The sequence below is a fragment of the Typopeltis vanoorti genome, chromosome 9 (genome assembly GCF_054136105.1).
Source record: "Typopeltis vanoorti isolate ZY-2024b chromosome 9, IOZ_Tvanoo_1.0, whole genome shotgun sequence".
In the NCBI taxonomy this organism is placed as follows: Eukaryota; Metazoa; Arthropoda; class Arachnida; order Uropygi; family Thelyphonidae; genus Typopeltis; species Typopeltis vanoorti.
In genome coordinates this window covers 43,589,004-43,615,944 of record NC_143557.1, presented here as the reverse complement: position 1 = coordinate 43,615,944, position 26,941 = coordinate 43,589,004, and the positions used below count along the sequence as shown (strand labels likewise).

At 35.9% G+C, this 26,941-nt stretch overlaps 1 protein-coding gene across 1 annotated transcript in view; it reads right to left on the bottom strand.

The window, feature by feature from the left end:
- The window catches only part of nonC (serine/threonine-protein kinase Smg1), a 1,124,353-nt gene that overhangs the window by 729,452 nt on the left and 367,960 nt on the right, over window positions 1-26,941 (bottom strand). The window contains exons 25-26 of the mRNA XM_090398044.1: window positions 20,432-20,585; window positions 5,526-5,664 (exon numbers count right to left, since the gene is read on the bottom strand). Of these exons, the coding sequence (XP_090254170.1) occupies window positions 5,526-5,664; window positions 20,432-20,585 (293 nt within the window). The remainder of the gene's footprint in view (window positions 1-5,525; window positions 5,665-20,431; window positions 20,586-26,941) is intronic.

The window sequence follows — 26,941 nt, the reverse complement described above, 5'->3', positions numbered from 1 at the left end:
TAGGCAAAAAGATATTATTATATAATATGCATGGATGAAAATTAAATTTAGCAATGCAGTATAAACAGAATTTAGCAATACATATAAACAGAATTACTAGAAAATACACAAATAGTTAAGGTGTCCTACAGCACTACATGATTATTCGAAAAATAAAGTAGTAAATAAGATACATACACAAAATGTATGTTAAATGATGCAGTATCTACATATAAACAAAATTACTGCAAAGATTTCAGCAGTACATAAATAGATAACTGTAGGTTAACATATGTATATACAAAACAAGTCAAGGAAAGCAGTGTCTAAATCTAGTAAGATTACAATAAACATTATTATACTAATATTTAAAGAGTCAGAAAGGAATTATTATATAGCACTGATGCATAAAATTAAGTTTAACATTATGGTACTTACATATTAAGAAAATTACAGCAGGGTGATACAAATATACAAGATCAAGGCCTATGGTAATACATAATTGGTCAGATTTAACCGAATGAATAATATGTATGTATAAAAGTTAAGTTAAGCAAAAAAGTATTTATATATAAACAAATTTATGGTCAAATGTGTTTGTACAAATTAATTCTTTCCAAAAAATTAAAAACATCATGCAATTTTGCCCAAGTCTGCTAGCATTTCCCTGAGTGTATATGGCTTGGTTAGATAGGTGAAAATTTCATTCCTCTCTCGTGTAAATTTTTAACAATCTACCAGAATATGATGAATAGTGAGTTGTGTGTTGCATTTTTCACATATGGGAGGGTCATCAGCTCTCAGTAAATGAGAATGCGTAAGGTGACTGTGACCTATGCGGAGCCTTGCAAGGACAACCTCCTCCCTTCTCTTTGTACGTTGACTAGAATGCCAGTGTTTAATGTGATATAATTTGTTTTTTGATGCTTCTTGAAATGTTAACTCCCACTGAGCAATTAGCTTTGATCTTATAAGTTGTCTGTAGTCTGTATATGGAACTCTCAAACAGTATATGGAGAAGGTATAAGCTGATTTAGCAGCTGCATCTGTAGCCTCATTTCCTTTGATTCCAATGTGGCTAGGAATCCATCAGAACTGAACATCGAAATTAAGGATTTTGATTTTGAGAAGCAGGTGTAGCACCTCATAAAGTACTGGATGCAGATTATACATAGGAATATACATTAAGCATACGCATTGAGCTCTTTACAGAGCTCAATGCGTCTGTATAAATTATACACTTTTGGTAGCAGTTTACTTTTATATGCACAAGTGCAAGCTGAATGGCATGTAACTGCTGTATAATTACCGCAGTCTGGTGGGATCTGATTTGAGATAATGATGTCAGGAAACAGTAGCACAGCCAACAGAGGTGTTAGTTCTTGAACCATCAGTATAGATGGGTAAGAAATCAGCATGTGCTGCTCTATGTGCATTAAACAATTGCAGGTAAATGGATGATGGGGTACAAGATTACTGTAGCTGACAAAGTGAGAGGTTGCAGGATGGTGTGCAAACCTGCCATGGAGGAATGCTGTTATGTTTAGTGTAGCTAATGTTATCAACATTTATACTAATGTGCTTGCACAGTTTCTTTAATTGCTGTAGTAAATTGAATTCATGATTGTTTTTTATTCTGACATCTTACATAATGTGCTTTGGCTCGAGCACGCTTGAAAGTTATTAAATTTGATGTGGTCAGGTATCTACGAAATATGCTCCATGCTCTGTGTTGATCTTTTTTGGCTGCCTGACATTCTGGGTTCCACCAAGGCTTTGGACAGACTGGAAATTGAGATGATGTTTTTAGGATGGAGGTTGTTGCTGCCTGTACAATGCATTCTGTTATATATTTTACAGCTTCATTGATAGGTGTTTGACTGATAGCATCAGCATTAAATTTTGCAAGATGAGAGAAAGTGTTCCAGTCAGCCTGGTCCATTTTCCATATAGATATCCGTGTGGGTGAACATGGTTCCTGTGAAGACATTGTACAAAGAACAGGAAAGTGATCACATCCATATATGTTCTCTTCAACGTCCCACATGAGCAGTGGAAGAATGGAAGGGGAACAGATTGTAAGATCAATTGCAGAATATGAGTGGGTAGGCATATGGAAGAAAGTATTGAGTTTATTATTTAGAAGGGAAAGGTTATTATTATCAAGAATTTTTTCAATGATTTGCCCTTGTCTATTAGTGTTGGCACTACCCTATAGAGTATTGTGACTGTTAAAGTCACCCATCAAAAATATGGGTTTAGGCAGTTGCAAGATAAGGTTATCAAGATCAATTTCATTTAACTCAGCAACTTTGATTATCATTTAACTTTGATAAGATTGTCAAAATTTTCCTATTGTCTTGATTTTATTGACTTCTCTGGTTTTCGACAGGTTGAGGGCTTACCTTTGTCAGATTTATATTTATCCACTGTTTTAGGGTAGTATGGATGGCCAGTGTCCATCTCTTCCTCTGATAGAGTGTTCAAAACATCAAATGTGTTCGGGTCAGTTGGTATGTTTAGTTTGCTTTCAGTGGGTATCGAGGTATCCATTTTTTCTGTGTGAGTGTCTGGTGGTTTATCTTTGAGTGAAGTCTCCACCATCATTTTTTTGACAGGTGAGTTTTCATTGAATGGGACCATTTTTGAAATTGTCTCTGGAGTAAGGCCATAGGTCTTGTGATTAATGCGCTCAACAGAGAAGCACTTGCGATCGTAAAGTTCAGGTATGGTGAAATTATCAAATGGTGGAATAGATATACATGTTTGAGTTGCTGTTGGCACTTTTTTAATTGTCACTTTTTCAGCATAAGAGGATCATAGAACAGGTGTAATGGTGGCCAGCTTTCTTTTTGCATCTTGATGTTTTGTTCTGTTTTAATTTTTTTTATCTCTTTTTCATCTTTCCATTTCTGACATGCATGAGATTATGCTGGATAATCTCCCTGACAGTTGACACATTTAGCTTTTTTTGCACAGCAAGATTTATTATCCTGTTCTTTACTACCACATCAGGCACAGGTAGTAGAACCACGACAGGCAGTTTGGGCATGTCCATATCTTTGACATTTAAAGCATCTCAGCAGGTTAGGGATGTACATTCTAACAGGACAGCTGAGATATCCTGCTTTTAGAGATGTCGGAGGCCTAGGTGTATCAAAATTAAGGATGATGTTCTTGGTTGAGATCAGGCAACCAATCCCTGCGTATCAGGATGGGCCTCACACCCGTCACTCCTTGATCTTTAAGCTCTGAACAAATCTCCTCATCAGGAACATCAAGGAGATCCCATTCTGATCTCACTCCTCTACTGGAATTGAGTGTTCTGTGAGGTGTTACTGCAATTTGTATTCCACCCATTGCCATTGCTCTCAGTAGTTTTCTCGGATTGTTGTTTGCACATTGTTTCCATTAGGATATCATCAGAACGCAATTTTTTGACAGTTTTAAGAGGTCCTGCCAGTCCTTCTAAACCTTTTTGGATAAAGAAGAGTAACGTTTTCCCAACTGGTTTTTCACCTGTTGCATGAATGATTAAAAAGGTTGGCACATTTATATTAGTATCCAACATCTTTTGTTTCTTACTTCTGTTTCCATATGCTGTGTCTATATTATCAGTACTTGGTTGGAACTTTGTTAGGATCCCTGAAACATTTGAAGATGAAGAATTCATATTTAAGGAATTTTTAATTTGGCGCTAGAGCTCCCCACCCACCACGGAGCCACACATAGATGCCCACTACCTGGCAAGCAAAGACTGCGTCAGGAGTGGAATGCCAGGGCTACCCTGGACGCTATACCGGCACTGCAGCAGGTCTAGGATCCCAACCCCAGACCACTGGGTGAGAGATTTACTGCAACACCATTGACCCTTGTAGGCAAGCCCACCAGCCGATTGATCCTGGCTGGGCCATCCAGGACCACCCGTCTTGCCGAAGCAGGGGTCAAAGTAGTGCAAGACTACCAGGAGCCCCCTTTCCGGATGTCCATAGGTCGCACTGCACAGCAAACATGGCGGCAGGGCTTTGGATCCCATTGATGGTGGTCTGGAAAAAGGATAGTGAAAAAGACTCAGGAAAAGTAGAGCAAAGAATACGGGAAGAAAAGCAAAGAAAAAGAGGAAGAATGAAAAGGGTCAGTACCATCACTGGGAGGTCCCCTCCATCACGAACAGGTGCCCCACATGGAGGGGACTGCCTGAGGACTTCTGCAGATGGATTGCCAGCTTCTTATCTAGACACACACACTATGTGCGATGGTAGACAGCTCCCTATCCGCTCACCATCCAACTAATGCTGGAGTCCCACAAGATTCAGTTCTCTCTCACCGACCCTCTTCCTTCTATATATATCAATGACCTACTTCAGTTGACCTCTAACCCAATACACAGTTTTGCAGATGATAGCACATTACATTCCTCCCTTTCATTTGACAAACCCTACTCTACACAACTCACTTCAACCCATAGAACATCAACCAGACCTCCAAGCCATCCGCCAATGGGGCTCAGATAACCTCGTCAACTTCAACACTAGTGAAACCCAGTTCTGTCTTATTTCTCACAAAAAAGAACCATTTTTTACACAGCAGTGTTTTTGATAACATTCAAATTCCCAGACAAGATGAAATTTCTCTTCTCGGAATTACCCTGACATCAAGCCTCTCCTTGGATAAACACATCACAACCATTGCATCCTCAGCTTCCAAAAAACTGGGTTTTCTCTTTCGCTCAAGAAGCTACTTCACCACCAAACAGCTCTTAACATTATACAAATCACAAATCGCCCAGCTATCGAATACTCTCACATCTGGAGTGGGGCTCCTAAAAGATCCCTCAAAATGCTTGACTAAATACAGAGGAGAGCAATCAGACTAATAAATGACCCATCTCTCACCAACTCACTCCCCTCACTTTCATAGAGACACTTGGTCTTCGCAATCTGTATATTCTATAAATATTTCCATGGGAAATGTTCATCTGAAATAGCATCAATAATTCCCCCACTGTGTACTAAGCCCATTGAACACATACAGATGCCACCCAACATAGTGAAACAGTACACCTTGAAACCCACAGAACAAGTTTCTTTTCCTCCTCATTCATCCCTGCTACTGCAGTACTGTGGAACCATCTTCCCCCCGACATATTTCCCAAGGACATACAGGCATTTAAATCAAATGTAAACAAGTTTATCCTTTCCCAACCCACCACCCATATATGGTACTAACGTACTATAGGTTGACCAGCCAACCTCCCGTATATGGGCTCAACATTAAAAAAAAAAAAAAAATTATGGTCTACCTCCCATTGAGGAGACCTCAATAAAGGTCAAATCAAAACCAGTGTCCAGTCCTACAATACATGATAATAAACACACCCAAAAGAAGATATCCTGTGCATTCTAAGAGAGTGAGACAACTAGAAGTGAAGTCAACAGTTATATATAAAAATAGCCTAGTCATGAAGACCTATACACAAACATCTTTGCTATAATTTTACTAAATAAATTCAAAGAAGTATTTAAAAAAAATAATAAATAAATTACCTGTATAAGGTTTAATGCTTTGTTCTTTAGTTGCTGTATGAATCCATACATTATTCCACATTAAAGCATTGTTAAGTGTGGACACACAGTAGTCTGGAGGATCAAGCTTTAAATTTTCTCGTAGAATGACTGATGTAAACTGTAAAAAGACAAAATAAATGTATATATAATGCATTAAAAAATTATATATAGATTTATTACACAAAAACTGCAATTTATTTTATGTACAGTACATGTATAGTGACAATAGTGTTTTAATGTTATAGGTTCACAGGAAGTGGTGATCAAGTCAGTAAAATTAAAATCCCCTCTCCCCCCAAACGAATCAATGCATAGGTAGGTTGAACAGATGAAATGGTGTGGAGTTTGTAGACCTATGGACTGAATTTGGATTGGACGGAAAGACTTATGGTTATGAACCCCCACTTAAATGGATACAGAGTTAGGTATCTCAAGTACATTTTGAAAACACAAAGCTAAAGCTATTGGGGTGGATGTTTGTGAGAGAGAGCACCCATGTGATGAGTGAATGTGAGCCTCACCAAAAAATGCAGAATCTAGTCTCTCAGGTGATTAAATCAAATCAACATAATCAATCCGTCCACTGTTGGACGATAATCTCCTTCATATTTTTCCACATTTCTCTGTCTCTGGCCCAGAAGCTCCAGCCATTTCGATTTGAATGATATAGTTCATCTTTCCACTGTGTTGATGGTCTGCCAGCTCTTCTTGAACCTTCTCATACTTGCCATTTGATATTCTTTACTATGTTCTTATCTATTCTATTTATATGTAACATTGATCTTTCCTTGTTCCTCTGGCAGCTGCTAATTTTTTTTCCAGTCTTTTTGTGATGCTCCAAGTTTCGGCTCCATATGCCATAGCTGGTATGATGCATTGTTCATATGCTTTTCTTTTTAGACAGATATGTATGCTTTTTTTTTAATTTTATTGTATTTTCCAAATTGCCTCCATCCTTGGTTTATTCTTTGTTTTATCTAATGTTCCCAATTTCCATCTATGTTAATTATTTGACCTAGATATTAGAATTTAGTTCCAATTTCTATTTCTCTGTCATTTGTTTCTATCTTAAGTTGTAGTTTATATTTTTGTTATGCATTATTTTAGTTTTTTCAATATTTATATTAAGACCAGACTTGTTGCATACTGTACTTAATTCTTAATAATTTCTCTTAGCTCTATTGGTGTTTTAGAAAATAGTACTATATCATCTGCAAATCTTGAATTACTTAGATATTAACCATTTATTCTGATATAACTTTTTTCCCCCCAATTTAGATTTTTAAATATTTTTTGTAGGCAAGCAGTGAATAGTATTTGTGACATTGTATCTCCCTGTCTTATTGCTCTGTCTATTTTAATTTTTGCTTTTAGAATTGTATATTATTTGTTGCATCCTGTAAGAAAGTTTTAAAGCGAATAAAAGTTGAGCAGCTCTCAGATGTGAACTGTAGATTAAAATACACAAAGATTATTGAAGAAAAATTAAAGAATTTGAGAACAGGAACCAAACTTTGGAGATTCAGTGGCAAACCTTGGAAAAAAACCTAATTGATTCAGCCAGAGGGTCATGTGTTGGAATTGTCTGCAAGGATAGAAAAATCAGGCAGTGAAGGAAAAGAAGAAAGCATATCAAAAGTTCCTGGCAAATCAAAAGTCAGCATGTGCTCTTAAAGAATACAGAGAAAAAATGAAAAAAGCTAAACACTGTGTAAAATTAGCTAAACAAGTCATTGGAAGACTTTGGTAAGAACATAGAAAATAAATATCAAGAAGGTGGCAAGATATTTTGGAGGTTGTTGAAGAAGTTCAGAAATGGAGGACAGTGTTGTAAAAGGAATTAGAGATGATAAAGGTGACATGAAAACTGTCGAAAAAGATATCCTTGAAGGATGGAGTAATTACTAAGCGCACTACAAGGCTCAATGTGAAGAGTAACAGAAAATTTGTTTCCAGCTCACAGTTGTAACATAAGCCATGAATTCTACGGCTGACTAGAAACTGAACATGTGATTATTCTCATTCTGGAATAGCCAGAAGCAACAGCCTAGGAAGTTGTAGCCACTATAAAATTTTAAACATTTATAGAATATCAGGTCATGTATTATGAAAGTGTGCCAAGCAATTGGCACCACCTCTAATTATGCTGTAAACTTAAGTCAAACAGCCTAGTCAGAAGCAAGGGAGTGCCAAGAAAGGGGAAGAAGGTGAAAATTATTTTAATGCATAAAGGAGGATCCAAGATTGCAGTAGCAAATTACAGACTAAACTATAGGCTGTGTGAAATTTAAGTGATACCTTAGTAATTTGCTTACTCTTTTTATAATACAATGACAAGTGAGATTGACAAAGGTAATGGCTACATGATGATACTGCTGGATTTTCAAAGATATTTGACAGGAGACTAAACAAAAAAAAAAAAAGAGAAAGAAATGGGATGGGATGGAAAAGAAACAGGTAATTTTGACACAAAGGGCAGCTTATGAGATACCAAAGAATAGTATATGGAAGAGCGGAATCCAGGAGAAAGCACGTGACTAGCATTGTGCTTGACCACTACTGTTTAATTTATACATATATGATACAAAAATGATTTGACGGAACTATTCGGCTGTTTGCTACTGATGCAAAATTGGATAGTGTAACAATTCAAGGCAATAGGGTGCTTCCAGGATACTTTAAACAAGTTGACAGTATGGGCAAAATATAATGGATACCAGTTTAATGTGGAAAAGTGTAAAGTTACGCATTTGGGGATGAAAAAGATTACAACCTGTGTACCATAATGATGGAAATATACTACAGGAAACTGAAAACTATAAAGTTATGCATTTTTGATGAAAACATTACAAGCTGTGTACTACAATGATGGGACTGGGACTACAGTCCAAGGATGAGGCTAGGGAATTCAGGGATACAGGAATATGATAGAGCTGAAGTTCAGAGGGCATACTGGTAAGGTAGCCAAGGAATTACTTCATTACTGAAGAATAACATAAGCAGAAATAAGGAAGTTAACATTCCTCTTTTGTAAAGCTCTAATACAGTCTCATCCAGAATGCTTGCATCTGATAATCCAAGGTTCTTGGGGATGAGGATGTGATAGAGAACATCCAATGGCAAATTACCAAGATGATGATGAGAGGTGTGTTGAATGCCTCATACAGTGATATATTGAAGGTTTATGGATGATAGACAGAAAATAGAGAACAGCAACATTTCAATTACTGAAAAAAAAAGGATTTATAGGACTAATACAGAGGAAATATCTCAGTACTTAGTTTGACGGGCACACAACAAGGGGATCATCTCTTGTCATTGAGTGTGATTAGCAAGGATGCGAAGATAAATTTTATGCTTTAAAAAGTGGTGAATGAAAGGAATGGGTTCCCAAAGTCTGTCAGTCAATGGGTTCAAGGAAAAGTAAGACAGATACTGTGTGGTTGATTTGGTTCACCCACAATGAGATTTCAGACTTCATGCAGGTGCTCTTACAATAATAATAATTTTGGTCTTCTGGTGTTGTTTATACCATTAAGTACTATTATGAAAACCACCAACACCTAAGCCTATTCTCACATCTTTCCATGACTCCTGTTTAGTTACTTTTACATACCACTCAGCTTCTTACATTTTCCTCTATATTCTTTATGCACCTGCTAACTAACTTGTTATGAACTTACAATATATTTTCTTCATTTCCAGGACCTCCTCCAACTTTTTGAGTCCACCATGTTCTGATTTCATTATTTTTGTTAACAACTTTACTCCTTACCTTCCTGACAGAATCACACAATGTTTTCTTGAGAGTTTATTTATATTTATTTGGTCTTTTCTCCCACATTTCCAACAGCATTTCTGTATTTATTCTTTTTCTAAGTTGTTTAGATGTCAACTAACAACCAGTTTTTACTTTTTTTTTGAGTTCATTTTAATATAATAGCGAAAAGAGTCACACTTAAGACAGAGCCTTGGGGGGGGGGGGACAATGTTCTTGATGACATGGTCGAGATAGCATACCTCCCACTCTGACTTGGAAAGTTTGCCTGGACAGAAAGTTTTTATTAAATACAGGAGGATGTCCTTTGAGACATAGGTTATAGAGGTCTTTCAGTATGCCATATCTCCAGGCTGTGTTATAAGCTTTTTCCATGTCAAAAAAAAAAAAAAAAAAAAAAAAAAAAAACATGGTGTTCTTGCTTCAGAAATGCATCTTTTATACAAGTTTCTAAACAAACCAAATGGTCTAAAGTTGAACGGTGTCTACGGAACCCACATTGTGTATTGGAGAGAAGACTATTGCTTTTTAAATACCAGAGAAGTCTGGCATTAACCATTTTCTCTAGCATTTTACAAACACAGCTGGTCTCAGCAATGGGTCAATAATTATTTGCTTGTGTTAGATCTTTTCCTAGTTTTGGGATAGCAATGACAACTGAGTTATGCCAAGAATTTGGAAAACTCTTCTTCTGCAAGAATTCTATTATATAATAAGAGAAGGAGATTCATAGAAGATGATGATAGATGTTTTATCATTTCATAATGGATGTCATCAGGTCCTACTGCACTAGGGTGAGATAGTAGGAGAGCTCTTTTTAGTTCCTCCTTAACTTAATAAATGGCTGATTGTATGGTTCAAGAACATTGGTAGAAAAATTTAGCCTTTGTTTCTCTTGCTGCACTTTCAGAATTAAAAATTCAGGGGGATATGAAGCTGTTGTTGAGATTCTGGCAAAATTTTCTCCCAAAGTGTCTGCAATGGTTTTGGGATCTGCAATAACACATCCATTATGGTCTAAGGTAGACAAAGAATGTGTTTTATATCTGTCTTATATTTTCCGGATTTTATCCCATACAATTTTTGAACTGGTCATTTGATTAATTGGCATAGTAAATTGGATCCATGATTGTTTTTGACTCTGACGTCTCACATAGCGTGCTTTGGCTTGAGGACATTTGAAAGCTATAAAGTTTGATGTGGTGGGATATCTACGAAATACATCCATTGTTCTGTGCTGGTCTTTTTTTGGCTGTCTGACATTCTGTGTTCCACCAAGGTTTGGATAGAGTGGAAACCAAGTGATGTTTTCGGGATGGAAGATGTTGCTGCCTGCACAATGCACTCTGTTATATACTTTTATGCTTCACTGATAGATGTTTGATTGATGGTATCCGTATTAAATTTTGCAAGATGAGAAAAAGTATTCCAGTCAGCCTGGTCCATTTTCCATATAGGTATCTGTGTGGATGAACATGGTTCCTGTAAAGACACTGTGCAAAGAACAGGAAAGTGATGACTTCCATATACATTCTCTTCAACGTCTACGTGAACAGTGAAAGAATGGAAGGGGAGCAGATTGAAAGATCAATTGCAGAATATGAACAGGTAGGCATGTGGAAGAAAGTATTGAGTTTATTATTTAAAAGGGAGAAGTCATTGCTATCAAGGATTTGACCTCATCTATTAGTGTTGGCACTACCCCACAGAGTATTGTTACCATTGAAGTCACCCATCAAAAGTATGGGTTCAGGCAGTTGTGAGATAAGGTTATCAAGATCAATTTCATTTAACTCAGCACTTGGTGGTAAATATATTGAACATACTGTAATAAGAAATCCCATGGAGAAGTGAATCGCTACTGATTCCAGAGCAGTCTTAAGTTGGACATGATGGAAAGTAATATGACTGCCCAATAGGATGGCTATTCCTCCATGAGGAGGACCACCTGCAATTCTGTCCTTGGGTACAACAGTAAAATTCCTAAAGGCAGGGTCCTCATTGGGTCTTAAGTACGTTTCTTGTAAACAGAAAGGTTTGTGTTTCTGCAACAAAATCTTGATATCTTCGATATTCTGGCGAAATACATGACAGTTCCATTGTAAAAATATTTCTATTGTTTTGATTTTATAGACTTGTCTGGTTTTCGGGAGATTGAGGGCTTACATTTGTCATATTACCTTTGTGAATTTATCAATTGTTTTGGGGAGTATGGATGGCCAAAGTCCATCTCTTCCTCCATTAGGGTATTCAATGTGTCTGATGTGCTAGGGTCAGTTGGTAAGTTTAATTTGCTTTCAGTGGGTACCGATGTATCCATTTTTTCTGTTGGAGTATCTGTTGGTTTATCTTTAAGTGATATATGTGCATAATTTTTTGACAAGTGGGTTTTTATCGACTGGTACCATTTCTGGAGCTGTCTCTGGAGTAAAGCCACAAATCATGTGATTGATGCACTCACGATCATAAGGTGCAGGTATGGTGAAATTATCGGATGGTGGAACTGACATACAAGTTTGAGTTGCTACTGTCACGTTCTTAATTGTTTCCTTCTCAGCATAAGAGGATCTCAGAACAGGGGTGATAGTGGCTAGCTTTCTTTTTGCATCCTGGTATGTTATGTTTTGCTCTGTTTTCATTCTTTGTATTTCTTTTTCATCTTTCCATTTCTGAAATGCACAAGAGTGTGCTTGATGATCTCCTTGACAGTTGACACATTTAGCTTTTTTTGCACAGCAAGATTTGCTATCATGTTCTTTACTACCACATCAGGCACAGGTAGTAGAATCAAGACAGACAGTTTGGGCATGTCCATATCGCTGACATTTAAAACATCTCAGTGGGTTAGAGATGTACATTCTAACAGAACAGCTGAGATACCCTGCTTTTACAGATGTTGGAGGTTTAGGTGTATCAAAAGTAAGGTTGATGTTCTTGGTTGGAACCAGGCGACCATCCCTACATATCAGGATGTGCCTCACACCCGTCACTCCTTGATCTTTAAGCTCTGAACATATCTCCTCATCAGGAACATCAAGGAGATCACATTCTGATATCACTCCTCTACTGGAATTGAGTGTTCTCTGAGGGTGTTACTGCAATTTGTATTCCACCCATTGCCATTGCTCTCAGTAGTTTCTCGAAATGTTGTTTGCACATTGTTTCCACTAGGATATCATCAGAACGCAATTTTTTGACAGTTTTAAGAGGTCCTGCCAGTCCTTCTAAACCCTTCTGAATAAAGAAGGATGACATTTTCCCTATTGGTTTTTCACCTATAGCATGAATGATTAAAAATGTTGGTATATTTATACTAATATCATATACCTTTTGTTTCTTACTTCTGTTTCCATATGCATATCTATGGTATCAGTACTTGGTTGGGACGTTGTCAGGGCCCCTGAAACATTTTAGGAGGAAGGATTCATGCTCAAAGAGCTTTTGGTTTGGCACCAGAGCTCCCCACCTGCCATGGAGCCACACATGGACGCCCACTGCCTGGCAAGCAATGACTGCGCTCAGGAGTGGAATGCCAGAGCTACCCTGGACGCTATACCAGCACTACAGCAAGCCTAGGATCCCAACCCCAGACCATGGGGTGAGAGACTTACTGCAACACCATTGACCCTTGCAGGCAAGCCCACTAGCCAATTGATCCTAGCTGGGACATCCAGGACTGCCCATCTTGCCGAAGCAGGGGCCAAAGTAGTGCAAGACTACCAGGATCCCCCCCTTTCCAGATGTCCATGGGTCGCACCGCACAGCAAACACGGCGGCAGGGCTTTCAATCCCAGTGATGGTGGTCTGGAAAAAGGACAGTAAAAAAGACTCAGGAGAAGTAGAGCAAAGAATACGGGAACAAAAGTAAAGGAAAAGAGGCAGAATGAAAAGGGCCAGTACCATCACTGGGAGGTCCCTCCACCATGAACATGTGCCCCACATGGAGGGTGTATGAGAGAGAGAGAGAGATGATATGAAAGTTTTGAGAGTGAGGCAAAAAAAGGAAGTACAAAAGGGTAATTCAGGGAAATCTTCCAATGAGATGAGCAGGAGCGCCGTGAATGCAAATAGGAGAAATGGTATGCAGTAGGTTGATGTATAGGATGACTTTGATGATCAAATGGATATGAACTTGTGAAATGGATTGCGCTTAAATGATTCTGGAATTTAAATTCTTGAAAAAAAAAAAAAACTTGTGCAGTGAAAGAGTGAATATGTGTCAGAAACTAGACAAAATAACGAGTGGACACATGAAAGTGTGGTTATAATGTACATTAAATTATGTGGTAGAAATTGAGAATGTAATGACAAATAGAGAGAGAAAATGATCCTAGGAAAATGAGGGCTAGTTTTTTGTCATGGGGAAGGGGGGGGGGGATACCATGAAAAATAGAAAGAGGAAAAAAGTGGTTGAGGAATCAAATTTTCAAACGTTTTTTTTTTTTTTTTTTTAAACTGGACGTAGTTCCTCTTGAAACACATTCTGTTCCAAATAACCACGGCTAGAAGCTGTATGGTGTGGGGAAATTAATATGGCAAAATACACCACTGGAAACTGCTACAAGTATCATTTGATAAGGACTGTGAACTCCACAGAGTTAAAATCTACAAATAGAAATATTTTTACAGGAATTTCAACCACAGGAATATACACAGATCTTACAGGATCCTTCAGATATAGCATGTGGTGGAAGGATCCTGACAGAAGACCAATGGAATTGCCATAGTGTCTGAGAATCTGTTTATAAATAGGTTTAAGTTTCAGTAAGGAAATACCATGAGTAGACATATTACTTACTATTATAATAATGGAATTAACTCATGTAAAATATTCTTTATTCGTAGAATTTTCGCCTGAGTATCACAGGCATTGTCAGTATAGGTACAAAGGCTAATTAAACAATAACTGTTATATTCACAAAGCGCCACCTAAGTAGCTAAGCTTAAATTTCTTAAATTTATTTTTTAAAAATTTTATTTATTTATATATATATATATATATATGTGTGTGTGTGTGTGTGTGTGTGTGTGTGTGTGTGTGTGTGTGTGTGTGCGTGTAATTACAAGTTAGGAAAGATTTGCTGATTTATAGAGTACTATCTCCCACAAGGGGGGAAAGACGTAGACCATCGGATCTGTTTAGGTTAGGGGAGTGAAGCAACGTTTCACATGTTTCTTTGTAAAGCCATTCCATCGGGAACTGACTTTTGTGAATGACTTGTCTTGCTCCACTGAACTTTGTCTAGTGGGCTTGCAGAGCATGCCATTAACACTAGACATAGAGTTCAGTGGAACAAGACAAAAGTCACTCACAAAAGTCAGTTCCCGATGGAATGGCTTTACAAAGAAACATGTGAAACGTTGCTTCACTCCCCTAACCTAAACAGATCCGATGGTCTACGTCTTTCCCCCCTTGTGGGAGATAGTACTCTATAAATCAGCAAATCTTTCCTAACTTGTAATTACACACACACACACACACATATATATAAAGAAAAAAAGAAAAAAATTTTAATTTAAGAAATTTAACCTTAGCTACTTAGGTGGCACTTTGTGAATATAACAGTTATTGTTTAATTAGCCTTTGTACCTGTACTGATTATGCCTGTGATACTCAGGCGAAAATTCTACGAATAAAGAATATTTTATGCGAGTTATTTCCGTTATTATAATAGTAAGTAAATAGGTTTACTATTATGCCACCAATTGAGTTAATTCCATTAATATAATAGAAAGTAAATACGTTTACTATTGTGCCACCAATTGATGAGAGTAATCACAGAGTCTTAAATTGTGAGGCAACAATGCCTGTGAGAGTCCTGAGGCAGGAGATATACGAAATTGACAAACCAGACTGAAACAGTGCCCTAGGATGAGAAACTGAGAAATTGCATGGTGCAGGAATCATCAACGGAAGTAATCAAAGACTGTTTAAAGGAAGAAATATCCAAGTGCATTTCCCAAGTTAGAAGAATAGAAAAGAATAATTTGATCCACAGAATACTGGGGATCCAATACTGTGCAAACTGTGAAGACAAAACCAAGGAGCAGCATAAAGAACATGCTGACAGTGTTCATACTGTTAACATTCTCTGTGTGTTCAAATCACATTATGAAAAGAAATTAGCTGAACACACCAAGAGAAATCCATTTTATCACTGTGTATAAAGTAAAGGGAAGAATGACCATGGTATAATAACTTTAGTGAATGCAGATGGAAAAAAAGTTATATGCATTGGAAATAGATGAATAAAGTGTTCGTGTCAGTAAAGTACATATCTCGGTAGACAAATTAGTTCTCTGAATGTTGAAGGGAAAATGCATGAAAAATAAGAGGCAGAGAGAGAAATTAAAGTTATTACAAGAGTGTGATCTGAATATAGCAGTCAAATTGGGTAGAATATCAGCAGGCTAGGAAGTAATGTTCAATAGCATTAGCAATATCCTTGAATATGCCTTAAACTAGAGACTAACTCATGTTAACATGTTTGTTGCCTTTCACTGCACATCTCCACTCTGTCCTTCCATCAAACCATAAATGACCCTATAATGAATCATACACACAACAGCAAAAACAAATCTCCCTAAAAAACCGGTCCCAGTAAAAAGAGATAGACCAAACATAACATACAAATCATGACCAAATCTCTGTAATTAAAACTTATTTTCACATCCACATCACTGACGTCCATGGTATACACACACACTAGCATAAATGACATCCACTACCACTTACATTCATCCAAGACCAGACCCTTGCAGCTAAATTCACTACTGTCCAACATTCAATGCAAATTACACACTTCACATTCTTTCTGCTACTAGTATTGCACTTTGTGAGACATGATGTTGTGAGATATGTTACTTACCAGAAAATAGTTACTTACCAGTAACTATTTTCTGGTAACTTAAGGTTTTTTCTGGTAACTTTGGGCTTAAGGTTTCCTTGCACCATTCAGTAATGTTCATCTTGTATTTATTGTTCCCCAAATTCTGAAAACGATCTTGGAGACAAATAATTACATCAATAAATTTTTATAATTATTGATATAATTAAATAATTACATCAATAAATGACTTTTAGCATTTTTTTATATAATTATTTGTCGATGTAAACTATAAATACATTATTTTCATTTTGCATCGATTTTAAAGATCTTTAATTCTTGGGAAAAAAAAGTATTCGGAATTAATACAGTTTTTAGCACAATTTCATATATAAAACAATTGACCGGCATGTTTTATTAAAAATCAACTAATTAATCCGAAATCAAATTATTTCAGTTTAAAAGAAAAAAAAATCATAAAACTAACAAGTAAAATAATATTAAATTATATACACTTACCTTTTAAAAATGTATTTTTCTGTTTAAATTTGTTTCACTATAAATTTACAATTTACACTTCACTCAGATTCACTATCACAGAGGGCAAACGAACCCTGGTCGCTGTTCACAACAATTCATTTTTTACACACAGAAAAAGAGGAACCAAAAACAGGAACACGTTCTTTATTGCTGCAATAAAATATGTGTTCTATGGTTACCTGGCTGTGGGCCAAAATAGCCCAACCCAAAATAAAATGTTAAGACAGAAAAGTCATCCCATGGTCGAGGGTGTAAGGTTACATATCTCAATCACTTTCACGATTATAATTTGTGGAATTTTTTACTTGCAGGATAACTTTGAATACGTCTGCATTGAGGGGTAACAATCGGTTTGTTTTAGGATTTATTAGAAGACAACAATGAAGGAGAATGCTATATTTGGTTGGTATATTTGAAATACTCAAAGATGAAAATATGTGAACCATCATTTATAAGACATGTGAGAATAGGAAATGAAAGGAAAGAATAAATGTGAGTAGAAATACTTTCATTAATGCTAAAAAAATTATTATTAATTAACATTTGTGATATGTGTGTCCTATAAGTTGTGGGTAGAGCGAATAGCACGAGCCTAGACATGAATAAGTGAATTTATAATGACATAATTAAAAAAAAAAAAAAAAAAAAAACAAGCAGACAGAGAGCATGGTAGGAATAAATATGGTTTGATGGAGCAGCCATCATTTCATAAAATTTGTGTGTTATGTGTATTTCTCTGGTTTGTGTATAATTTGCTCTGTTTTCCAAGAATTTTCTTTTGTTTACTGAGACTCAGAGTACATAACATCCGATCATTATTGGAATTATCCACACTTTCAGGAATTATACATTCCTTACTTGTTTTTGTTTTTAAATATCAGCAGTTCATCTGTCTTATCAATCTCACATCTGCTGGTATTATTTTGTAGATCAACAACATCTTATAATACACAGAATAGTCATTTTTATTCAGGAAGAGATATTTTTTACCTGTTGTTTACTAAGACTAGAATAAAAATGCCTGTATACCGTTAAAAAACTTTGCACCCGCAACAGATGCTATACGGCATAGCAAAAGAAACATTTAGGTTTTTTTCTCCTCACATCCACTTTCAAATTTTCAGTTCCAGAAAACATGTGTAACAGCTTATAATACAGCCATCATACAGTACAGGAAGCGCTGTACTCATGACAAGTGACAACGTTCAACTGGATTGGTTGACACAATAACCAATCATAGATGCTAGGTGCAGGGTGGGCTCAAAATGTTAGCTCACCTAGCCACGCCTTCTCAGCGGTTTAAAAATACTACAACGCAGCAGTACCAAGAATTTGACCCGCTGTGCCCTCTTCACATATTTTCAAAGGTGTATGCATTTTGAAAGCACACCCAGACTATCAACACAAATGTGATGCGACATTTATGTGTCAAAAACTACCCTCTTCATGAAGCACTAATGCTTCATTATCCTCGTGAAGAGGGCAACGAAGCATTAGTATATTGTGTTTAATTTTAGGAATCATGCAAAGTCTGCAAACAATTAGGGGAGTCTTTAAAGGGAATAAATACAAAAATATAATATCGGTGATATAGATATTTCGTGGATGAACACCGCACACCTAGCACACCCAGAATATTTGCCTCTGAATAGGATATGGGAAGGGATACCACCAAGACCAATTTCAACCTGTATTAAGGTATGTCAAAGTGCAGAGATATCGCTCCAAAAACTCTGATTGATCTACAAGATCACTCTAAATCTCACTGAGTAACCCTCAAGGATCACTACTAAACTCATTATTCCTGACCTGAATCACTCCAGGAGAGGACACTCAGTGGGAGCTCCATTAAATGACAGTCAAAACCCATCACTGAGCAGATCTCAACTTCCCAGGAAACAAGCAAGCCCAAAAATTAACATTATTAAATGTCATCAGTGGGAGCCAGACCCAGAAGTGATACCAAGATTGAAATATATTTCCATTATCAGTAGTAATCACCCTATTATTAAAATACTCTGGATCAGAGCTAGTCTAAAAGTTTATTTCACTTGGTTATGAATAAAATTAAAGAGGTCAAGAAATTATATTCTTGGTTTATCCTTTATCCAAGTGTAAGCAAACAAAGTTTGCATGTGAAGTATCTTCATAAAGGCTAATGACCTTACATTAGTTGCCTCAGTATCCCTTAATGCAATGCACACATCTTTTTGACTGTGTATAATGCTAAGCAATATGGGAAGGGACAACTTTCACTTCTGCATCATGATCCCACTGATGAGACCTCAATAAAGGTCAAAACCAGTCAGGGTAGCGGCCCTTCCCATAATGCTTAGCATTACAAACACACAAAAGGGTGTGCACTTTGTATTATGGGATACTAAGGCAATTAATGTGAAATAATTAGCCTCTATATACAAGTAGCTTGGCTTTGAAGATACTTCACACGAAAGCTTTTTTGCTTAAATTTGGATGAAGAATAAACCAAGATTTCTTCATATATTTCATTTAATTCATAAACAAGTGAAAAAACTTTTCGACTAGCTCTGAACCAAAGTATTTTAATAATAAGATATGACATCTTTCGTATATGGGGAAATATACGACTTCTGCATTAATTCAACCCTGCTATCATTTCTGGACCTTGCTCCCACTGATCAGACCTTAATAAGGTTGAAACTTGTCTGAGTAAAGTCCTTCCCATAATGCTCAGCATGATACACATCCAAAAGGATGTGTGCTGCATTATGGGATACTAAGACCACTGATGTGAAGTCACTAGCCTATAAATACAAGTAGCTTGGTTGTGAAGATACTTCACATGCAAACCTTGTTTATTTACACTTGGATAACGAAAATAAACCAAGAATTTCTTGGTATCTTTAATATAATGCATTAGTTTGTTATATTAGATTGTTGAAGTACCTCAAACCTATGAAATCCCTCCCTGTTTCATACTTTATTTTGTAATATTGTGAGGTGCCAACCAGACATGAAATGAAAGTACTGAGCGGTTCAGGAGAAGCTTCCATAACTAATGACAGGCTATCAAAGTTCAGTATAAAGCCTAATGTATGTTCATATTCTTGTATGTATGGTATCAAATTAGCAAAGTCCTGTGTGCCAATGTAAAAAAATCTAATACTAAGAATAATGAGAAGGATCTATACTCAATAAAGAAGCAATGAGGAAGCCTGGTGATAAGATGATCAAGAAAATTTGAAAAGTCCCTCCCAATCTTCACAATGAACTTGAGTGATAATAACTAATGATAATACTTATCAAAATAATCATTAAATATTAGCTTCTTAGAATTAATCATGTTTTCTCTATAATTTTTTAAAAGCTAACACATCTAATATTGTAAGGAGCAAGTGGAACATTAATTGCTTTCTGTGGATGACATCTCACGTAGATTAACATTAACTTCGGATTTATGGATTTAATATACAATGCCATCACATGACTATGATTCAGGCATAAGTGAAAAGTATTACAGAACCAATAGTTGCATGTCAATTTTTTACACACCTAAAGAAAGGAAATTTTCTTGGGCTCAATTAGTAGAAATCACATATTTTAATAAGTTAATGCAAATGAAATTATATAAGAAAGAAAGCTATGGGCGTTTATTTCCATTAGTAATGATAAAAAAAATCAATATCTTTTAAAATATTTTACGTTAACAAAAGAATATAGTAAAATATAAAGTTTTAAGAAATGAGATGAGGAATGAGTACCTTGTCCTCTTTATAAAGAGTATGCAATGTGGTGGAACTCAGATAAAGATTAGCATGAATAGGATTTAAGGATGGTGGCCAATCCATAGCTGATATTTTCATCAAGTCCAAAATTCTTTTGCTAACTTCATTAATCTGATCATCAATAGTTATCCTTGAAAGAATTCAATAAATAAAATTAATTTAAAGTGATGCATATCTATGTTAATTACAAGGCAATTCTGAATACTTTTATTATCATATGATTTCACACATTTTATTTCAGATATACAACACAGTACCCATTAATTATACATTATCTGACAATGCACAAATTTGAGAGTTGTGTAATTCAAGTACTAGTTTTTACAGTCAAGAGTAGTTAAACAAATAAAATGAATAATATTATTTTCAAAAATATTCATTTTATTTTTGATTTTTATTAATATTCTCTCATCCGGGAGAAACCAGGATAAGATCTCACCAGCTGTGGAGAACCAAACTCCATCCATTTATTTCATTCAGTCATTTAATTCTTATTTAAGTTAAGGGATATTACATCCCATATTGTTTCGTAGCCAAATAAGAAACAATATGGCTAAACAAGCCTTTGGCTCTTCATATATATTTAGTAATTTAATTCTTAATTCTCTAATTCTAAAGAAAACATAAGACTATGGGATATACTAATATAGAGTCCTAAAGTTTTTGTGTAAGCTAACGTATATCAGACTTATTAAAGTCAAATATACATCAGCTTACAAAATAATCAGGGAATACAAAAAGTAGCTATAGCTTTGAACACTAAATATGAGGAAAATGTTCTTGAATGGTAGGCAAAATCAGAATAAGGAACTGGACAAGGAGACTTATTTGTGTTCATGGTCCCATGAACACAAATAAGTCTATGAATATAACTAAGGTGACCAATCATCCTCCTTTAGGGAGGACAGTCCTTCTTTTGTAGGTTCTGTCCTTTCTCGAAAAGTGTCCTCCTACCTGTCCTCCTTTTCAATATTTTAAAACTAATCTGTTAATCTCTGTATTCAGAGATGCCGCGCCGAACTGTTACGCGTCATGTGACGGTACAATTCGGAAAGACGCGATTATGAAACGCATGCGCAGGGCATAGGAGAACTTCACATGTCTCACCCTTCTCTCGCACCATTGCACACTTCACTTTGTTTACTTTATCTCTATATTATACTTCGTATTTATTTCTAACGGAAATACGAAATTATTTCTTTCACAGTGAATATTATACTCAGGTAAGTACAATTTATTAATTCATTAATTCAATTTTATACAACCCTGTTTTCAACACAAGTATAAAATAATTTAAATATAGATTTAGTAAAGTTTTATCGCTTTTGTTATTAAAGTTTTAGTTTTAATTATTAATTTTTTATTTATTCATAATGTGCTTGCATCGTTCGTGTGGCTCTGTATTTTATTTTTAATTTTATTTAAGGGATGGAAAAATCAAGAAAGAGGTTATGCCATTTCAACGATCGATTAAAAAAGGAATTTCCACTCTTCATATCAAAGAGAGACAACATTATTTTCTGCAATATTTGCAGAGGAGAATTTTGTATTGCAGTTGGAGGCAGAGCAGCTATAACGAAACACTTGAATACCAACAAACATAAGCAATCATTAGATGTATCAGCTTCCAGTAGTAAAGTAACCTATTTTTTTAAAACTTCTAATTATTCTGAAGATAAAAAACAGTTAGCTGTAATGGAGGGAACATTTGCATTTCATACCATAATTCACAATCAAAGTTTTCGTAGCATGGATTGTACAACTAAATTATTGAAAAGCTTTCACAATGCAAAATTTTCATGTGCCAGGACAAAATGTGAGGCTATTATTAAATCAGTATTTAAAAATTACTGTGATAAAATACTTGCAGAAGACTTGAAAAATGCAGCATTTGTAACGGTTTTATCTGATGCATCAAATCATAATGAAATCAAATTATATCCAATACTAGTAAGGTATTATAATGTTACCAAGGGCATTCATGTAAAAATTTTAAATTTAGAATCCATTGAGGGCAAAACTGCTGAAATTTTGTCAAACCACCTATGCAGAGTAATAAATGAAAACAATTTGAAACCTAAAGTTGTTGCACCAACAGCTGATAATACAAACACAAATTTTGGTGGGCAAAGACGCAAAGGAGTGAATAATGTCTATGTAAAATTACAAGATTTACTCCAAAAGAAAATACTAGGAACAGGTTGTAATGCACATATTTTGTCAAATGCAATCAACACAGCGTCATGTGCCATGCCAATTGATGTAGAAATAATAATAATGACAATTTATTTGTATTTTAGTCGTTTCATTGTTCGTGTGGCTACTTTAAAACAATTTTGTGAAGACACAAATGTTGAATACAAAAACTTTTAGGATATTCAAAAGTTAGATCGCTTGCTCTAATAATTGTAAAACACCTGCTATAGAGCGTGTTTTACAATTATTTGAGCCTCTCCGTTCATATTTTTTATCATCATCATCATCATCATCAAATTCCTGGCATTACCCTCAAGGGGTGTACAGGATATGATAGTACTACGTGAAAAAAATTACATCATTATTAATTTCCTATCTACAATTTTCCTCCAAATCAGTCTGTTACTTGTCAACACTCCAATATTATCAGCTCTTATATTTCTATCATCTAAAGCACTTTGTACCGTATCAATCCACCTATATCTTGGTCTTCCTCTGGGTCATTTTCCTGCCAACCTGGCAGAGAACACTTGCTTTGCTAATCTTTCCTCGCCCATTCTGTTTAAGTGACCATACCACCTGAGATTAGCTCTGCTAACGCATTCCTGGATGCTGACAATGTCAAGTTCTTTCCTAATATCCTCGTTTTTAATATGATACTGCCATTGATGCCACCTGTTCACGCCTATAATCTTTCTCAGGACTCTCATATCTGAAGTCTCTAGTCTTTGGTAAAGTGTTTTACTTCTGACCCAGCTCTCAGATCCATAAGTTAAAACTGGTTTGAACACTGTCTTGTATACAGCTAATTTAGTGTTCCGACTAATTTCTCTCTTATTCCATATGAATTTATTCAAATGACTTCCCACCATACCAGCTTTGCTGATTCTGTTGTCTATTTCTATATTTAATTTACCATCTTCAGTAAAAATCGTGCCTAAATAGCTGAAATGTTTTACTTGTTCCACAGATTCTCCATTCACAACACAGTTGACATTTTCAATGATTCTGCCTATTTTCATTGTCTTTGTCTTTTTATTGCTGACCTTCATACCATATCTATTACAAGAGCTATTCAATTTAGTCAGAGAATCTTGCAGACTTGTAGCGGATTTATTTGGAAGTATAACATCATCCGCATAGAGCAAAGAGCTGACATTAACATCTCAAATTTCGATATCATGTTTAATACCACTTTCCTTCATAATGTGATCCATATAGATAATGAATAACAGAGGGGATAATGTACATCCTTGTCTCACACCAGATTTAACATTAAACCATCTTCCTGTACTTCCTTCAATTTTAACTGCTGACTTACAACTCAAATAAAGACTAAGTATTGCTTGATATAATGTCCCATTGACACCATATAACTGCAGCGTATTGAATAGCTTCTCTCTTGGCACCTTGTCATATGCCTTTTCCAGATCGACAAAACTTAAATACAGATCTTTGTTATATTCCCATGCTTTCTCGACTATTTGTCGTAAAGTGAAGATCTGATCCTGACAGCCTCTATTTGGCCTGAATCCAGCTTGTTCTTCACCAAGCTTTTCTTCCACAATTCTTCTCAACAGTTTCGTACGTATACTTGCATAGATCTTGCCAGGAACACTCAGTAGGGAAATACCTCTGTAATTCTCACATGCAGTTTTATTTCCCTTTTTATATATGGGTACTATGAGAGCTCTACTCCAATCGTCGGGAATTCGTTCCTCTGTCCAGGCTTTCTGAACTATGCAGTGCAGCCACTGTAAGACTCTTATACCACCATACTTCAGCATTTCTGGTCGAATATCATCTACTCCTGCTGCCTTTCCACATTTCAAGCCTTTGATGGCTTTTTCTACTTCAAGTATGTATTCCTGACTGCATGCCTGGTCAGTGTTTTTTACAACTCTGCTCTCATCACTGCTTGTTTCATTTAGCAGTTTTTCAAAGTAATTACTCCATACTTCAAGGATATCTTTTTCTCCCGTTTTCATGTCACCTTTATCATCTCTAATTCCTTTTATACCACTCTTTTCTCCATTCTTAAGCTTCTTCAACAACCTCCAGAATATTTTGCCACCTTCTTGATATTTATTTTCTATATTCTTGCCAAAGTCCTCCCATGACTTTTGTTTAGCTAGTTTTACACAGTGTTTAGCATTCTTGCATTTGTCTCTATATTCTCTAAGAGCACAAGCTGACTTATTTGACAGGAACTTTTGGTATGCTTTCTTCTTTTCCTTCACTGCCTCTTTAACCTCCTGTGTCCACCAGGGAGTTCTGATTTTTTTATCCTTACAAACAACCTCACCACATGCCTCTCTGGCAGAATCAATCAATGTTTTCTTCAGAGTTTGCCAATGAATCTCCACGGTTTGATTCCTGTTCTCAAACTCTTTCATTTTTCCTTCAATAATCTTTGTGTGTTTTAGTCTACAGCTCACATCTGAGAGCTGCTCAACTTTTATTCGCTTTAAAACTTTCTTACATGTTATTCTTTTCAATATGAAATTCAATTTTATCCTGCTCAAGACTAAATAGTGATCACTTCCAATTTCAAATCCTCTGTACACTCTGGTGTCCTGCACCAGGGAGAAAACATCACTATCAACAATAACATAGTCAATGAGACTTTTCTTATTCCTAGCCTCTTCTCTCCATGTGAATTTGTGCACATTTTTATGTTGGAACATGGTGTTAGTAATAACCAGTCCATGTCCTGAGCAGAAATCCAACAGATATTTGCCATTATTATTAGCTTTGCTCTTTTCTCCAAATTTTCCCAAAATATTTTTGTATGTCTCACAATCATTTCCTACTCTGCTATTTAGATCCCCAACAAGGACCAACTTTTCCTTTTTCATTGTGTCAGTTGCTTTTTCTAAAGCATCAAAAAATTCCTCCACTTCTACCTTAGTAGAACCTTCTGTGGGACCATAGGCACAAATAAGTCTCATTGTCCAGTTCCCCATTCTCATATTTGCCCACATTAGTCTACTTGAGACTGACTGCCATTCAAGAAGATTAGCCTCGTATTTTGTGTTGGATACTATGGCTACTCCTTCTTTTCCTTGATTGTCATTGCCTGAATATAACATTTTGTATTTATTGCTCAGAAAGATCTCACCAGTTTTGGTCTTTTTTGTTTCAGTCACCCCTATTATGTCGATCTGGTACTTATCTAATTCCTCAGCTAGCTCCATTTCTTTGCCATTCAGGCTTCTTACGTTGATAGTACCGATCTTTAACTCTGGTGATGTTGAGTTGGGGTTTATTTTCAGATTTGTTCCAGTAGCTGACTTTTCGCTGTTCGCCCTGGTTCCCTGGCGAAAACAACGGGGGCCTTGTTTAACAGGGCGACGCCCCAGCCGGCATGAAATTTTGTCATGTTGTACCATCTTTCTATATTTTGGTTTAACCAATAAGAATACAATTTGGTCGGCTAAATCCCAAATTGCCAGCCCATCCTCGTCCGTTCAGTATCCAAGTAGATACCCAACAGGGTGCACCACGAGAAGGTGAGGATTGGACATTAGGTCAGAAGACCTGGTCGGTTCTCCGCATTCCTTTAAAGGCTATGTGGAGGTCTCCTCTCAGTTATACAGCTTTGACCCTTAAGCACCGCTCATATTTTTTTTTAAGTTTATATATTTTTTTTTTAAGTTTAGACAAATGTCCAAAAATTCTGGAATCTTTTTTCAATTATGAATTATCGGAGATATTAATGTATTTTGTACATAATCAGGCATCTATTTTCCACAAAACGATTCAAAAGATTGAAGGTGAACATATTTCAGCTACAGAAGTTAGTCTTATTTTGAACGATTTTGTCCTTCAATATAAATCACGATTTGAAGAAAAATGTATTCCTTTAATAATAAAAAGAAAATTGTCAAACTTATAGGAATCAAATCCGGGCATAATGGAAAAGTTTACCAAAAAAGTGCAGAATTTTTACCAAACATGTTTCCAATATGTCGAAGAATGGTCTGAAACAAACATCACAGGAAATAACAGTTTTCAATGGTTGTTTTTTGACTTCATCGCAAGGAAATTGGGCAGATATTGAAAATTGGTTTGAGTTTTTATCGAAAGAAATGCCTGATATTAAAATCGATGACAATTGTCTGTTTGAAGAAATTAGAAGACTTATACAGATTTATTTATATGCGGATATATATGATGTTATACTTCTAAATAAATCCGCTACAAGTCTGCAAGATTCTCTGACTAAATTGAATAGCTGTTGTAATAGATATGGTATGAAGGTCAGCAATAAAAAGTCAAAGACAATGA